Consider the following 18,537-nt stretch of genomic DNA (forward strand, 5'->3'; position numbering starts at 1 on the left):
AAGCAGCGCTGTTTTATCATACTAGATACATCTGAACGTTCTGTTTTAATAAAAAAATCTTACATATTGTGCCTTTAACACAATATGCTTAATTGTCAAGAAAATAAATGGTCCTTAAAATAAATTCCATTTTAATTATGCAAAATACAACTTCTACTTCTTTTGGGGTAAATTATGACCTGAACAAGTTTTCGTGAGGTTCATCCATTAACACAGATGCTAAAAACTCACTGCTTGTCCTGTGACTTCAAAGGATCGAGATCTCCTCTTGCGTCTGCGCCCCTCAAAGTCCTGCTCTCGTGGAGTGGGGTTCTTTACAGCCTGGCGGTTCCGCGGCCGTGTCCATGTGCCGTTGGGTGCGGGGCCGTCTCCCGTGCTGCTGGACAGGTTGTCATCGGAGGTGGCGTGGCATAGCTCTGGGCTGGGCTGTCTTCCACGCCGTAGCACCAGGCCTTTAGGGGGCGCCTCGGTCAGAGACAAGTTACTCTTGTGCTTCTTGGGATCTAGGGGCGAAGGTGGCGGGGGCAATCGCAGGGCATCTATTTCTAGAACCTTAGAACGCCGTCGAGCAGCTTTGACTGCAATGTTCTGCACGCCTCTTAGAATCTGCTGTCTCTCTGGAGGGAAAACAGTTCAGGGATTTTAAAACTAAAATAGACATTAGATAGACAAATAGACTAAAAATAGACTAATTAAATAGACATTATGTAATTTGGCATTAATCTGAGAAGAAGCCATGTAAGATTTGCCTCAACTGACCAATCAGAATCAAGTATTCCAGGGAGCTGTGTAACAGCACAAAGATGAAAGAGCAGAGGAACTCTTACCTTTAGGAGTCAGAGGGGCATCTGTGCCGTTCTCGCTGCTCTCAGGTGAGGAGTCCAGATGGCTGCTCATACTGTGACTGAGATGGCTGCATCTCAGAGCGTCATCCAGGACAGATGGCAACAGCTGCAGAGATACAGTCAGCATAGTGTCAGACACACTCATTTATTCAGTACACTCAGTTAAAAAACAGAGAAACCAATTCAAATGTAGATTAAACAGAATGTTCACACTTTCTGTGAATATCTTTTCAAATTTTACCATTTTCATATACTACTGTTCAAAGTGGTCAAGACATCAAAGACATCGCACCAAAGTTGCATTTGTTTGATCAAAAATACACTAAAAACAGTAATATTGTGAAATATTTTTACAATTCTAAAAAATGCCTTCTATTTGAATACATTTTAAAATGCAATTTATTCCTGTGATGGTAAAGCTGAATTTTCAGCATCATTACTCTAGTCTTCAGAGTCACATGATCCTTCAGAAATCATTCTAATATGCTGGTTTGAAGCTCAATAAGCATTTATCATCAGTGTTGAAAACAGTTCTGTTTAATATACTTGTGAAAACCAGGATATATATATTAGTTTTAAATAATTGTTTTTTTAAATAGAAATCTTTTTGTTATATTATAAATATCGTTACTGTCACTTTTGATCAACCGGATGTGTTCTTGCTGAATACAAGTACAAAAAAAAAACTGACACCACAATTTTGAACATTAGTGTATAATCTTAAAAAAAAAAAAAAAAATCTATATGTGACCCTGGACCACAAAACCAGTCATAAGTAGCATGAGTATATTTGTAGCAATAGCCAGCAATACATTGTATGGGTCAAAATGATCGTTTTTTGTTTTTTTTAATCCCAATAATTTTATTTTATTTTATTATATTAAATAAAGATCATGTTCCATGAAGATACTTTGTAAATGTCCTACCCTAAATATATCAAATCTTCATTTTTGATCAGTAATATGTATTGCTAAGAACTTGCTTTGGACAGCTTTAAAGGTGATTTTCTCAATATTTAGAATTTTTTTGCACCCTCAGATTCCAGATTTTCAAATAGTTGTATCTCAGCCAAATATTGTCCTATCCTAACAAGCTTATTTATTCAGCTTTCAGATGATGTATAAATCTCAATTTCTCAAAAAATGGACCCTTATGACTGCTTTTGTGGGCCAGGGTCACATATTACAGTAAGCTGCAAATGTAGACTCCCAGAAGCTCACCTCTCTGTTGCCCTGGCCATTGATGTGAATGGGTGGAGGAGTCATAACTACAGAGTTCTTCATCTGTTTGTGACTACTCTTAAACACTCGGTCTCTGTATGGGAAGGAGAACATTTTTAACTTAAAGTAAAAGCATGTGAACAAACTCAACTTTAACACAATATGAAGGAGGTAGTTATATAGCAGTTCTTTTTATGTCCCCAGGACAAGCAGAATGTTCCTTGCTATTTTTATTTTCACATTCACAAAATTCCAAATATTTTTGGCCATTAAAGGTAAGTATATTAAGTTTGTATAAAGAGGGAAATGTCAAAAAAGTATCAAATGAATTTGCTTTGAACTCTTCTTACCCATCAGGCTCTGGGAGAATCGGAGGCAGCGTGTGTCTCCTCAGTTTTGTCTGGCCTTCTCTGTTGTCTGAGCCCAGTGTGCGAACACTTTCTTGGTCTGAATCCATCTCCTGCAAGGGGTCACGACCTCTACTGGGGAGGGTGATCTTGGGTAGGGAACCCTCCTACAGAGATATGTGTTAACATGTTCATGATCACTCTGAAATACTTTATGCTTTTAACATGTCCTTCTTTTGAAGAGCTTTTAAAGTCAACATGAAACTCATTTTAATGTCATAATGTTCCATGTGAAGGAAAATGTTATGCAGGATTTTGGAAAAATGTGCACTGATGTTTTGTGCAAAATATGAGTATTCACAAAGTAAACAGAGTCAGTTTTGATTTCATGTTGACTTGAAAATGCCTGCTTGACGTACCTTAAGAGTACGGATGGTGAACTTATCCAAGGCCACGACTCTGTCCAAGTTCTTCTCATCCATTTCCTTCATGTACATCTTATAAAGCTCTTGAAGATGAGGAGGAACCAGGAGACTGTGATCTGCAAAAACAACTTCTTATACCATTTATTTTTCCACAAGAAAGTGTGTGTGTGTGTGTGTGTGTGTTTGCCTATGAAGAGAAAATAGAAACATAAGCTGTATTTGTATCATCACAAGGACTCAGTTAATCCATACACACACACACACACGTACGTACACATATATATTTTAGCTTGAACTGGACTGAACCCTCATATTGCATCACTCTGGAAAACTTGCCACAGTTTGGCCTGATTCATCTCTGGCTGAGATTTCGGTGCCATTTCTTATTCCTGCGAACGACTCACCATCAATAAACTGACGCTGCTGCTGGATGATCTCATGGCAGAGGTGTCTGTGCTGTTCGAAACGCTGCACTACCACGTTTTTCTGTCGGATCACATTGTCCTTGAGCAGCGTGCTGGACTGCATCTCTGCGTTCTCGATCTCCAGCTCGTGAACCTTGCAGAGGAGGCAAAGCACTTCCCTCTGCTCCTCTGAGCTCACACGGCGGGGGAGAAGCTCTTCAAGACGTCGTGCTTTCTCTCTGAGCTCTGCCAGGCACTGCTCCAATCCGGCCTAAAGAGAACAGAGGGACTATGGTCAATTACTGTGATGAGTGACTTTATTAACACGGCAAGTCATGTACACAATTTATCTTTGCTTATAAGGAGTCTCAGTCTAAAAACAGAAAGGAAATGTATTAAGGTAGTATGCACTGCCTATGCAGAGTGTTCCAAATGAATAACAAGTTATTATAACAAGTTCACTGAAATGAACCGGTTAAACCAACCGATTCACTAAAATGAATCAGACATAAATGTTAAACCCACGGCGCAGTACTGTGAGTTTTTTGAGGTGTTGTTCCGCCTTCTAGTGGCTAATAACAACATTACCTTCTGTTTTCGCATTTTCTTCTGCTCAGCCATGAGCGTGACGAGGTTCTCTCTGGCAATGGCCACCTCTTGTGTCTCTGTGTTGTCAGGCAAAGATTCTGGTGAGTCTGAGTCTTTTTCACTTTCATCCTTATTAAAACTCTCCTTCCTCCTCTCGCCCTGCCACTTCTTTCTTCTCCTGAAGCGTTCTTGCTCCCAGCTAGATGGAGACAGATAATATTTCAATGATCAATCATTTATTAGAAAGAAAGTTAGCACAAGCAAAAGTTTCAAATAAAACATTTCACATAGTCTGAAATGATAAAACAACTGATGATAGTCTTCTGACTAAAGTGTCAAAACAGCTTCAGGGCAACGTGTGTATTTAGCTATAATCTTGTTTTGGTTTGTGTGCAGAATGAAGACTCACTCTGCGATTGTCAGCAGGTGTTTGGATGTGTCTATCTGGATTTCCATGTTGCTGTTGTCCAGCTCCATAAGACGCTTCCTGATGTCCATCTGCTGTCTAAACGCATCGATCAGCTGCTCCCGCAGTTGGTCCATCTCAGCCCGGCTCTGCTGAGAAGAGTGAGCCTGCACCTCCGCTAGAGGCAAACACAAAAAAATATGTTATGACACACTTCTGAGTGAGAATAGAACAGAAATAGAATAGAATAGAAAACAATCTAAGCAAAAAATTATTCATCTAATGAAAAAATATAGTCAAAATAATATATTAAATAAATATTAAACATTCATAATATAATAGAACAAAATCAATTAAAATTATATTCTAATCAAACAGAAAAGAACCAGAAAGAACAGAAAGACCAGAATAAAACAGAATAGAATTTAATCAATTAGAGAAGGATCTAACCAAACAGAAAACAATGCAAAAAATAATAGATACAGAAAATAATACAATAGAATAGACCAGAATTATCTTATTAAAAATGATCGTATCAAAAAGAAAATAACACAATAGAATAGAATCAATTAGAAAATTATTCAACTAACAGAAATAATATATATTGGAATAGAATATGACAGAACAATCAATTAGAAAATAACCTGATCAAACAGAAAATAATTTATTAGAATATAATAGAACAGAATAATTTAGAAAATAATCTAGTCAAATGTAAAATAATCTAATCAAGCAGAAAATAATCTACTAGATTTAAATAGAACAGAATAATTTAGAAAAGAATATAATCTAACAGATAATAATCTAATCAAGGACAATTATCTATTAGAATTAAATAGGCCAGAGTAGAGTAGAGTAGAATAGAATAGAATTCAAAGTAAAATTGTGGTGATATCAATGGTACATACAGTATCACTTCTAAGGATTCTAAGGATTTAATAAAAGAATCAAACCAAACATAAAACAACTTATTAGAATAGAACAGGACGGAATAAAACAGAACAGAACAATATAGAAAAGAAAAATCAAGGTGGTATCAATGGTACATCTCACTTCACTTCTTACAGATAGGATGTTACCTTGAACATGGCGGATGTCTGTTCTGTCCGGGTTGAGCTGTCTGCTGGCCTGGTCTGCTATCTTTTTCTTCAGCCGCTGAATCTCGCTGCGCAGGTCAGAGATGATGCTGGTGTACTGGGCGATGTGATAGGACACATTCAACAGGTTTCTCTTTACCTGCATAGGAAGAATAACATGACACAGAGTGATAAGATATAACAGTCAAAAAACTCTTCACCAAACAGTTATACTGAGAAACGGCATTACAAAGCGTGTAACAAAAATAATGCAACAATCTTACTGACAAAGAAAATAAAATCTTACTGACCCAAACTTTTAGACGGTAATAATGGGTTACAAGGTTGTCCATTGTTTTATCATGTGTTAAACTAACCCGTGTGCGGATGCTTTTGGCACGGTCCGCATAAGTCAAGGTATTCCGTGAATCCTCAAAGGCCAGAGATGCAGGGCTTATATGGGCAATCATCATCGTCCGACTGTTTCCTCCCAGCGAATCCTGCAGTCATGAGTAAACCCAGTAAGACAACCAAAATCAAGAAAAATATCCCATATGCCTCTCTGTTCATGAAGATTCACTTCACTGTACCTTGAGCAATCGCGTGAGCTTGCTGTCTCTGTAATTGACATATTTGTTGCCATTCTTTTCGCTCAAAGCATTGATGCAGTTCCCCAGCGCAAGCAAAGAGCGGTTGATATGAGCGCCCTCTTTTAACCTTTGACCCCTGTTCTGTGTCTGAAAGCAGAAACAGTAGTTATTGCACCAAGTTTTTAAACTGTCAGTCTACATGCAGGTTAGGAGTCTGTTAGAGCTTCCAGCAGGGGGCGCTCTTGCATATATTATTTTCTGAATAGTTGTGCAACAGGCTTGTCTTCCTCATCAATGGAGAACAAACAAGCACTCATGTTTCTGAGCAACAATACCCCATAACCAGAAACAACATGATCTGCTTTTGTGCCTGTCACATGCATGTTTAATCCCACATGGTGCCTGAGTGGTTAACATTTTTAACCGTTTCCATGGCAAATACATGGCACGCTCTCTAAATGTGTTCTCTCATATCTTCCAATCTCATGGAGTGAGTGGAAATTACACTTTAATATTAAACATGATTCACATGTCTTTCATCAAAATCACCTGATTGGACCTGTGGAGGTGTTGCATCATAACGGATGAAATAATCAACAAATAGTTTCATTTAGATGGCTTCATTTTCCCTCCAAGTTTATCACTAATAGTTAAATCACTCTTGGAATTGTTCCCTCGTCACTGGCTGATATATGATTCTGAATATATCTGGCGCCAACTGTGCCAGCTTTTATGTAAAAAGAAAGATTGACAGCCTTATATTAATGATTAGCAACTTTATAGACGTATGTTTGAGCTTACCCACTGTGCTTTTATGTTCTAACTAGACTAAAAGATGAATAGACTTTTATATTTCACACCTACTCTTACACATCATACCTGTGAAGCCCGTTCAGACCCTGCCAGATCGATCATGAAGAGACGTGCGAATCGCACTTCCTGCAGGATGTCTCGACATCGGCTCTGTTGCCGTACGGCCACCTGCAGCACAGCGTGAGAGCGAGAAGACGTCTGATTGGCTGCTGTCGGCTCTTGAGTTCTCTGCTTGTTTCCTTTCATTAACAACTCCATGATCTGTGAGAGAGCGAAAACAGAGAAAAAAAAACTCAACATCCAGCTCCACAGTACCATTCATAAGTCTGAGGTTGACAGGATTTTTTATTTATTTATTTTTTGCAAGAAGTCCCTTATGCTCACCATGACAGCATTTATTTGATCAAAAATACAGTAAAACAGACAGGTGAAATACTATTATAATTTAAAATTACTGCTATTTTATTTTAATATATATATATATATATATATATATATATATACACACACACAGTATATATATATATATATATATATACAATATAAAATAATTATATTTTATATATAATACTAATATACTGATTTGGTGCTTAAACATTTTTTATTATCAATGTTGCACAATTGTGCTGCTTAATATTTTTGTGGAAACTGTGATACATTTTTTTTCAATTTTATTTTAATCAATAAAAAGTTCAAAGTACAGCATTTATTTTGAAATAGAAATCTTTTGTGACATTAAAAATGGCCTTACTGTCACTTTTTGATCAATTAAAGGCATCCTTGCTGAATAAGGGTTTCACTATTAAATACTTATTTAAATATACACCCCTATTGTTTTTAAGTATCATAGAATGAACATGAACAATGACTACTGTAACAGTATTTATTTACTTTAATAACTCTCACACACACACACACACACACACACACACACATGTCTGGTAAAACATTATTTTAAGTAACATGGTGCCTGAATAATGTGTCTAACTGACCTCTCGTGCATTAATGGTGGAGACTTCTGTGATTCCTGCGACCTGTATTTCTCCCTTCGAGTCCTCTCTCAGGTCCAGAAACCCTGATGATGGATTCAGCAGGTCTCTTATCATCTCATTATAGATCTGAAACACAAGAATTAAACAGATTAAAGACCATGCTCAGATTTCAAGATTACAATCATTGTTTATGCATTTGACATTTACATTCATGCATCTGACAGACAAGACGCTTTTATCTGAGGTGACTTGCAGTGCATAAATATCAGACCGCGCAATCTGTGACCTTTCCATTACTAGTAGCATGCTCTACCAGCTGAGCACATGGACAATGCTGTAATTTGTGAAATATGAAAGGAACTATTGACAACAGACCACTGAATTATTGAACATTTAGTGCACACCGTAGCAGTGACGCATTGGATTCTGTCTGAAGTATTCACCTCACAACACTTTTCAAATTTTCATGCCCAAAATTATTGATTTTAAAAACTACTGATTGCAGCAATAATAAATTAATTGCATATAGTAATCAACACCCGTTTCAACCAATCAAAATCCAGAATATATGGTACAAACTGTCATATACAGTATTTTCAGGATGCTAGTGAAGAGATGAATGTCGGATTTAATATTTTAGAGTATTTCAATAAGCTTCATTGAACCCGGTTTAGAGCAAGGCCACATCCTGAGCACCACCTGTGGTCACCGCAAAACTCTCAATTTAAGTCGTCCCAAATGTAATATTTCATCACTGTCAGTGAGGTCACTGTGATGTGCCATAAGCATGTGATAATTTTAGGGTGACGCTGACAGTATGAAAAGAATCCATTGACAGAGAAAGAGTAGAAGACCTGCTAAAGATATAGATGGAATGAAAGAGAAAAAAGAGACAGGATAAACCGGGAGGTCTGAACCTAAACCACAGAAGCTGAGAATAAAAACGCTTTCTCTCCAGGGAAGCGTTCCCTTGAGCATTTGGACGGCCCAATGTAAACAGGAGTTTTAATGTGGAGGTGTAAGAAAAGCAGAGGACAGGAGAGCATTGTGCTCTTTACTGAAGGTTGCTCTTTCCGTGTGTGGACGGAGTGGCTTACTCATAGGTCTGCACATCCCAAACACCCCTTTAACCTAAAGAAGTCAAACAAATCTGTGTGTTTATGTGTGTACATTAAGATGCTTAAGCATACTAAGTATGTGTGTTAGTGAGTGCACACAGGTTTAAAAAAAAAAAAAAAGATATTTCTGATAAGATTATAATAATAATAAAAATGTTTATTTAGAATTATTAACAATTAATAATATATGCTTATATAATTAAAATGTATGGTTCAAGTACATACTGGGTTATAGAACACTTTAAGATACTGCAGCACTTTCACCATTTTAAAGGAGAAATAACACATTGTCAAACATCAGTCTCTATAGAAATACTGCTGAACAGACTATGATTGACAAAATGGGCAATGAGACATGTCGAGAAAAGAATGTGTGAGAGAGAGAGAGAAAGAGAAAAAAGACACTGAGAGAACTGAAGTGGTGCTGCTGTCAGCTCACACATGTGATCTCAAATGCACACGCATCAGCTGTCAAAAACAGGACAGAGCTATTGAGTTTGAAGGCTAAACTGGAGCCCTGGAGACAAAATGTGAAAAAAATCCCATAGACTTACACTGAAAGAGGTACCCAAGCCATATTTAGAGAACAGAATGTCATATAGACTTAAGAGTAAACTTATTTGAGGGAAGAAAAAAAAAACATCACCTTAAAACACAGTTTTAGTATCATAGATATACTATTATAGATTTTATTACTATTTTTAAATTAGTTTTTATTTTTAGATTTTATATTTTCATTTTAGTTTTATTTAGTTTTGTAATTTTTATATAAAATAAAATAAAATTAAATAAAATTAAATAATTTAATTTAATTTAATTTAATTTAATTTAATGGGTAATATTAGGCCTTTTTTGCAAGTCAGCAGCCATTTTTAATTTAAGACACAAAGCTGTGTTACTTGGCCAGTCACATAAAAGCATAGCGATCTGTTTCTAGGCTAACGCAGTAGGCGATCAGGGAAGCATGTATTTGTTTTGAGTAAACTTTGGACAAGTCCATCACAACTCAGAGGGGAAACAAGCTTTCTAGTATCAATACAACATCACCGTAATCAAAGATGCTGAGATAGTCGCTAAGCCGACAAGATTACCCCTCCCTCACGCAAACAGAGCTAATAAACAGACGTGCTATCGGCCGCTCGGCACGGGCCTGATGATTATCTTATCACATAACACTCAAGCTGTTACTCTTTTTTTTTAATTGTTTAAAACTAAATGAGGGCAATTGACTTTACTATGTATATTTATTTAGCGTGGCAATAGGGTGACAGTATCTTTAAAAGTTCTATATCAAATCTCTAAGTGATACAATATGTGAGGGGAAAAAACAACAACAAGTGGCTGCTAAAATCCTATTTAGCAACCAAATGAAGCTCTCACCTCCAAGTAGGACATTGAGACACTGTACTGCATGTCATCACTGGTTTCTTCGATGGCTTTGAATAGGTCATTTAATGTGCGAACGTAGATACCAGGTTCTCTGTCTGTTCCCAGCATAGTGTAAGTCTTCCCACAACCTGTAGACATACACACATCTGCTTATTAGGACCAAAATTTAACCTCAGTTTATTGCCTGACATCATACAACATCAAAATAAAATAAAAAAATAAAATAAAATAAATAGATTTTAATAAAATAAAAAAGTCCTTAAACATAAAACATATTTTTATTTATTATTTACATTTTATTTGTTGGATCATTCCTGCTGCCTGTGATACAGAATAGGCTTATCACTACCTCTTTTCATAAATGTGAAATAATTGTAGATAATTAGCATATGTTCATCAGCATGGCATAAACGGAAGGCACAGGTGTGAGGTGAGTCATAGTGAGTGATACATAATGTTTACAGGTGGCTTTTATCCCTGTCAGGCTGAGCACAGATCTAAGCTTTATATAAGCCAGGGCCACAGACAGGAACAGTCAGTAAAAGTCACTCTGAGGACAGATTAGAGCATGCGAGCACACGGGAGCCACACAGACATCTGCTTTCCAGGAATGAACTTTTAATCAATTCAAAGCAGCATAAAACCAGGTCTTTAATTAAGGTATTTATTTTTTAGACTAAATACCAGATTACTAGATAATGTGCTCTTGACAGCTGAAATTTAGTGAGCTAGGTTAATAAATGAAATATTTAACTTGTATTTTGATCTTTAAAGCATTGTGTGCGTTATGTATCTATCTATCTATCCATCCATCCGTCCATCCATCCGTCTGTCTGGTGAGCTTCCCTGAACATATTTGTGTTGAGTACACAAAGATGTTTGAACCAATTAATGGAAAAGAATCTAACCAATTTACAAGCTCTAAGACATTTGTGTCATTTAAGTTTAAACCAAAGGCACTATTAAAATGCTATAATAAAATGATCAAGATATAACACAATTGCAAAATCATAAATAAATCAAAAAAATCAGGGGCTGTATCCCAAATCTTAATTCTTGACTTAGGATTTGAACAAGTTGTATTGCTTTAGTGAAATTACCATGGTTAAAAAATATAATGAAAATATCAATATATTGCCCAGCCCTTGGTATGAATGATGTGTGTACTGACCTGTGGGTCCGTAGGCAAAAACAGTGGCATTGTACCCAGATATGAGACCTTCAATCAAGCCTTTAGTGGTGGATCTGTACACCTCGTCCTAAGGAAAGCACACACAAACACGTTTAATTGCAGCCTTTGTGTGTATTTTCATCTTTCATTCAACCACATTGTAAACACAAATGCACTTACATGAACACAAATAACTGCATAAATGTGATCTCTTTGAAAAGCATGTTAACTTTTGTATATACATGTGCTTCACAGGCACAAACACAGAATGGGCTTGCCTGCGTGGCTGAATAATCGAAGGCCACATCAAACATATAAGTCTTCTCTCTGGATCGATGAGCTCGAAGAATATCATCTGGATCCTCCATGGGGTCCATTAACACCACCATCTGAAAAAGAGGGAAAGAAAAACATGAATCGGAGTACATCTTGTTATAGTTTTTATATGCACTGCATGCATGTGCAGAGTGTAGCCTACATTAAACCCATTCTAACCTTTTACTCGCTACCTGACAACACACTTTACTGGTAATCACAGCTAGCTATCAGCTAACATTAACTACAAAGGCCATTTATTTCGGTTACAGTGACACAGAGTGTCGTAACAGCACCTCTAAATAGAAATATCATAATGGATCCACATGAAAGACGCGGCTAGTGTGGTTTAAAAGCAACAGGTGAGTGTGTCATGATGGAAGACATCACGCCTAATTTAGTTTCTATTTTTACATCTACATTTTGGAAAATGTTCCTGATGGAGGTCATTTAAAGGGGTCATATGATGCGATTTCATTTTTTCCTTTCTCTTTAGAGTGTTACAAGCTCTTGGTGCATAAAGAAGATCTGTAAAGTTGCAAAGACTAAAGTCTCACATCCAAAGAGATATTCTTTATAAAAGTTAAGAGTTAGCCACACCTACCTAAAACGGCTCGTTCGAACACGCCCCCACATACCTACCTCACTATGTGGGAAGATTTGCATAAAGCCCCCAAATGTTCACGCAAAGAAAGAAAACTTTTATTCTCGCTGTTGCCACCGCGGCCATGTTGTGGAGACGCTGTGTGTTTTGTTGTGAAAGCGAAACTACTTTGTTTGGTCTTCCAAAAGAGGACGATATCCGCTTCGCCATGCCTAGAGCTGATCTGTGCTGGTCGCTGAGGAAATACATCAACTTAGTGCTGTGGATCACCGGATATGCTTTCACCGTTTTCACCGCTCCTTCGCCAGGACCGCCGTTCTCGACCCCGCCGCCTCAGCTCACTCTTGCCCGGCTTCAGCTCAGGCTAAGCCGGGGCTTTCGCTCACGCTAGGCCGCTGTGTGCTTCGTTGTGAAAGCGAAACTACTTTGTTTGATCTTCCAAAAGAGGACGATATCCGCTTCGTCATGCCTAGAGCTGATCTGTGCTGGTCGCTGAGGGAATACATCAACTTAGTGCTGTGGATCGCCGGCACATTTTATGGAGGACTGTTTACTGATCCTGGAAGAGTAACGTTAGACTAAAATGCCGGCAGTTCTGACTCACGTAAGTACGTTTTCATTTAAAGGATTTGCCACTGATGATTCAAACGCGAGTTTTGGGCAGTGTGGAGTAGCACTTGTTGTTTGTCATTTCTCTGATCACAAATGCAGACAGGGTTTTATGTTTACGCAACACGATGCAATGCAACGCAACGCGTAAAAAGACAGTATAAGTCATTATAATCAGTAATTATGTCCCCACTGGATGCAACAAATGCCTCGTTTGTAATGGGTTTTAATGTTTATGTCTCGTCGCTCCGGCCGGACACGGCATCAACACAGTATGGTGAGGGGCGTAACATTTCCGTCTCACGCTTGAGGTATTCGGCCAATCACAACGCACTGGATAGCTGGCCAATCAGAGCACACCTCGCTTTTTCAGACCGATGAGCTTTGTAAAAATCAACGCGTTTCAAAAAGGCGGGGCATAGAGGAGAAACAATAATGTACAGTATGTGGAAAATAATGTGTTTTTTTTACTTTAAACCGCATAAACACATTTCATTACACCAAATACACAAAATAATGTTCTTTTTAGCAGCATCATATGACCCCTTTAAGAAGCCCATGGGAGACTTTGATGGCTCCAAATGTAGCCATGAGGCTGAATCTGGTTGTCTCAAGAGCACCACTCATTCTGAAGGGCCTCGGGATTCAGAGCCAATGTTCGAGTTAGTCAGGGCTCGTGAAAACACACCCAAATCGTTTGATGAAACGTTCAAACACAAACCCCAGCTTTCTCTTTGAAGCCTCTCAATTGAAATGCAGCAGAGGAGATCTGACTTTTAAAAGAGGCCAATTATAACGGCGCACAATGCAAACATACAGACGTTCTTTGCAAACAGAGGAAGAGAAAAGACTGGGTGAGGAAACGAATGACAGAAAGATGGAGACAAGGTGAAAAGGACATGCCTCATTGCATTTGTCCAAGGGAATGGTTTTACATTTATATATTATGTTATGCTTATCGCAAAGACAAACACAGGGAGAGAGAGATACACTTCTGTTCAAAAGTTTGCGGCCAGTAAAACCTTTTTGAATGAAATTAATACTTTTATTCAACAAGGAAAGTGATGGTAAAGACATTTATAAAGTTATAAAAGTTATAAATTCTGTTCTTTTACACTTTCAATTGATCAAAAGAACGTGAAAAATAAATGCATCATGGTTTTATCAAGCGCTTTTATTAAGAGTAATGGCTGCTGAAAAGTTAGCTTTGCTTTGACAGGAATACATTACATTTAAAAAACAATAATAAAATAGAAGACAACTCATTTAAATCGTAAAATTATTTCACAATAATCATGTTTACGGTCTTTTTGATCAAATAAATGCAGCCTTGCTGAGCTTTAGAGATTTCTTTCAAAAAGCATGAAAATGTATGGTATAGTAGTTGACATTGTAAACCTGATTAGCTTAGTCATTCACTTAAGGAAGCATCTTCCAAGAATATCAATGCACATGAGTCAGATGCGTCTCATGCACGTGTGGTTGTTTGTGAGGCGTTTATTTACGGTAAGTGCAGTTTTCGTGCTCTAAGCCATATGGTGCATGAGTTTATGTTATCTCACCATTCACACAGTGACAGCTGTAGAGTGGCAGTTTGGCCAGTCCTAATGTTCTTAAGACACCAGTGCCAGTATAGTTTACGTGGCACGAGAGAATGACGCACTGTAATCAGTACTGGGTCACTGATCAGGTTCCACTCACCTGAAATAGTCCTTGCTCTTGATAAAGGCCAATACTGTACACCTACTGTGTTCTTGTGTAATGCCACTGTTGGACAGAGGATCCAATAGAGTGGAAGCATGAATGGTCTGGCCATGACTGTGCTGCCACTATTAATAAATGTATATTTACTTATTCTGCTTGTATATCAACTATTGTTATTCGTTTTATACAACAGGTAAATGATTGCTTTGGAGTATGTGCATGTTTGACACATTTCAGGGTTTTTGTGCTGCAATATCCTGTCTTGTCAAACTTCAAATAAAACTAACAAAAAAATAATCACAAATTTAATGAAACAAAAAAAAAAAACTGTTGTCTCATACTAACATACTGTAATGTTTTGAAAAGATTAAATATATAAAATCTCTTTTTAAAACACTAAGTCATACAAATTCATACAATTAAAAAGCCATACAGTTCACTTATAAACAGTTTTTATTTTAGATTTTGAGCCTTTATATGCTTTGTATTATATGGGGTTGGTACGATTTGTAAATGTTTTTGTTTTCTCAAAAATGCTGAATTTTCACCAGCCACTACTACAGCCTTCAGTGTCACATGATCCTTCAGAAATCAATCTAATATGCTGATTTGATGCTGATATTTACAGAAACAAATTGACGCACACACACACACACAAACAATGACATAACTGTATGTTTAAACATGTTCATGTGCAATGCAGTAAAGGTTTAAGTGAATATAGTTTGTGTCGTCCCACACACATGGACTAACGCACACTGAGAGACTGATATTCTATCAGCTGTGCAGGGTTTGTCAGAGCAAGCTGGGTGGACAGTGACATGATTGACCTCATGGACAGAAGACCTGTGTTCTTCATGGGTAAATAAAAATCCACACTTTCTCTTTACCAGATAGTTAGTCCCTCAGACATGAGAATCTCTGTGTCATCATGAAACCTACCAGGCGTATCACATGCATTGTACGGTAGAACGACATTCATCTTCCACTGGTCTTTTAATTACTTTTCTTGCAAGAGTCCCTGGGTGCTTAGGTTTAAACATACCTGTGCAAATAAACCCTGTGACAATCAATGTACCATAAGGACCAATGGGAAAGACAATCAGTGTCTATCTATCAATGTCCAAAAGACATTTGATTGCTGCTAAGCAACTAGTCCATTAAGAGATAAAAGACAGAGTTAACAGGAAAGTACATGTAATGAGATCACAGGTTAACGCCTGTACAATATCTAGCGCAAGAAGTATATGAAATCTCAAGTAGCTGGAATTTACTCAAGGGTGTGTTTTTCATGCATTTTATGCATCCATATGCCATGGATAGCAATTAGATGAAATGGAGACAAAGTTAAGAATTTGTACTTTAGTCTGATGTTTATCCCTGACAAAACCAAAACACAAACCAAACCAAACAAAACAGCAAAGCAAAAAAAACAACAACAAAAAAAAACACAATGCAAAGTAAAACAAAGCAAAAACTTAGCATTGATCTACAGTTCAGAAGAGATCTTACCTTTTTTTTTCATTAATTTTATGTCTAAAACATCTAAAACATAATTCATAACTCAGCTACATCTCCTAAATAATTAAAAAGCAACCCCCGGGCAATAAAATTTGGAAGATTTCATCTTAAATCATCTGTTCAAAACACAGCAATGCTGGCAAGTGTTGGCAATAACACAAGCCTGTTTGTGACCAATGATAATCACTGGTCAACCATCTGAAACCAGCTGTTTCTGAGGTCCCCCCTCTCAATCTCACTGCCACAAAGGAGGAAGAAAAAGAGGCCCCATTAAAGGGCTGCAGGTTATTCGGGAAAGCCATCTTTGGTTTCCACCTGCATAAAGGACAGAGGGCATTCACCTGGCCAGACGCTAACTGCTCCACTAGTCCACTGACTAATTCATACGTTCATAAAGGTGACATGAGAACTCAAAGAGCCTTTAGGCATCATTACACTACACAATACTTTATGAAATGGCAATCAAATGATACCCCAATTTGTTTGAGAAGGCAGCGGTGGCCAATGTAACCATGCTAACACACACGCTATCGGCAACATATGAGTCAGTGTACAAAACAAGCCATGCGAGAATAAAGGGTGCTAAAATTAAAAGCGGAGCATGGTCGTGAAATATTAAATGGCATCAAAGATCAGCCAGGGTCTGCGCAACAGCCTGCTAATGCACCGACATGAAATCAATTAGCAATATGGTGTTATTTAAATCAGCACAAAGAATGGCACAGTCGTTGGGGGCGACAGTCCAAGTCATCCAGGTGGATGGAGTTACCAATTAACCGCGGGGTGAAGATTAGCAGCAAAGGGAGGTGAATATTGGGATCTATCCAGCTTATTAAAACACAGCAGTGGTCATAATGTATCAGAAAGGAGGTGGAGTGGTTGTGTCGGCTCCTGCAGGATGGACTCGCTGAACTATTGTGACTCCATAACCAAAAAAACAAACAAACAAAAAAAATCTTAGATCAGATTCAGTCAGATTAAAAGTAGAAGAGATTTATGTGTGAGGCTTTTGTAAATATATTTTCTATTCTGAAAAAAAAAATGCTTCCTATTATTTAGTGTTTGACAAAAGACATGATTATAAATATAATTTTAACTCTTTAAAGGTAATAAAAAATAGACCAAAGAAAGAAACTGGTTAAAAACCGGGAAACAGGAAAAAAAAAAACTGGAAAAATGATCAAATTAAGTAAAAATATTCAGGAAAGAAATAAACAAATAAAAACAAACAGATAAATAATACAGAAATCAATACAAATAAATGCAGATATACAATAAAATAAAATAAATAAAATAAAATAACGAAAAGTACTTTCAAGTATAATAAAATTGCATTTTGATGCCATGGTCTGAAAAAAATTATATGCGGGTAATGCTAGCACCTTTGATTAACTATGTTTAAAATACTACAAAATGCAGTGGCTTTGTCATTTTAAAGCACAGTGTGTAATTTCTGTGCTATTATTTCCCAATGACTCCTCTCATCTTTTATTATTTCCACAAACAGATACTTTCACCCAAAACTCACCTCATTCGTTTTGTGGCAAAATTGCATTTTTGCCTTGCTCAAAAAAAGTGCAGTTTTCTTTTGGTGCAGAAACACATGCACAACCACACGGCTCGAAATGTTTTTGCGTTTTGACTGAGCAGGAAAAACCCTAGCGAGAACAGGGTGAGCCTCTTAATGAATAAAACGTTACTCTATCCAACAGGTAAACAGAGGAAGAGAGAGAAAAACAAGGCAGAGAAAATGAAAGAGAAAGATGAGATTAGTGTTGTCAAAAGACCCGGTACTTCGGTACCAAGTCGGTACTAAAAAAATTATTCTTGATGCGCTATCCGAAAGGTGCGCAGATGCGCTCTCTTCATAATAGCACTGAGACGTGGCGACATCAAAAAGAGGAAACACACCAAACTATCAAAACACTTTAAAGACACCCAGATCAAATGAATGAGTTCAAGTTAATTTTTATATTTAGATCAGTGTTTCCCATACATTGATTTATTAGTGGCTGCCCGCCACAATATCAAAACTGACCGCCACAAATAGATTTTCCAAAAGGCTTTGACTTCGTTGAATAAACATGAGCACTGCACGTGTCAAAGTCGAAACCCGGTGCGAGTGTTTTTATATAACTGTACTTCTGAAGGAAACCGACTGTCTTCAGAAAATTATGGATGTCATTTTCATTTCATCTTGCCTGTAATGCCTGAGCAGCGTTTGTGAACGGAGCGCTTATTTTATTACAGCCGTTACCGTTTACAGAATCTCACATTTAAATTTCCGCTACTGAAAGAAAGAGAGATAGGCTGACAAATAAAAGTGTAGTCTGCACAAAATTGTGTCATTTTATTCGTCTTGTCAAGAGTCTTGAATTTATTGACTTTGACTTGAATTTA

General features: G+C 37.3%; 1 protein-coding gene across 2 annotated transcripts in view; it reads right to left on the minus strand.

Moving 5' to 3' along the window:
- Positions 1–181: 181 nt before the first annotated feature.
- Positions 182–18,537, minus strand: part of LOC107718533 (kinesin-like protein KIF19) — a 44,173-nt gene continuing 25,817 nt past the window's right edge. For both annotated transcript variants that reach the window (XM_016525631.1, XM_016525630.1), the window contains exons 3-18: positions 11,663–11,773; positions 11,385–11,472; positions 10,205–10,341; positions 7,707–7,832; positions 6,781–6,975; positions 5,902–6,048; positions 5,689–5,811; positions 5,315–5,471; positions 4,239–4,413; positions 3,830–4,028; positions 3,242–3,512; positions 2,832–2,953; positions 2,416–2,579; positions 2,066–2,159; positions 828–951; positions 182–617 (exon numbers count right to left, since the gene is read on the minus strand). In XM_016525631.1, the coding sequence (XP_016381117.1) occupies positions 220–617; positions 828–951; positions 2,066–2,159; positions 2,416–2,579; positions 2,832–2,953; positions 3,242–3,512; positions 3,830–4,028; positions 4,239–4,413; positions 5,315–5,471; positions 5,689–5,811; positions 5,902–6,048; positions 6,781–6,975; positions 7,707–7,832; positions 10,205–10,341; positions 11,385–11,472; positions 11,663–11,773 (2,631 nt within the window). In that variant the 3' untranslated portion in view covers positions 182–219. The remainder of the gene's footprint in view (positions 618–827; positions 952–2,065; positions 2,160–2,415; positions 2,580–2,831; positions 2,954–3,241; positions 3,513–3,829; positions 4,029–4,238; positions 4,414–5,314; positions 5,472–5,688; positions 5,812–5,901; positions 6,049–6,780; positions 6,976–7,706; positions 7,833–10,204; positions 10,342–11,384; positions 11,473–11,662; positions 11,774–18,537) is intronic.

The sequence above is a fragment of the Sinocyclocheilus rhinocerous genome, unplaced genomic scaffold (assembly GCF_001515625.1).
Source record: "Sinocyclocheilus rhinocerous isolate Xijiao unplaced genomic scaffold, SAMN03320098_v1.1 scaffold2, whole genome shotgun sequence".
Lineage (NCBI taxonomy): Eukaryota > Metazoa > Chordata > Actinopteri > Cypriniformes > Cyprinidae > Sinocyclocheilus > Sinocyclocheilus rhinocerous.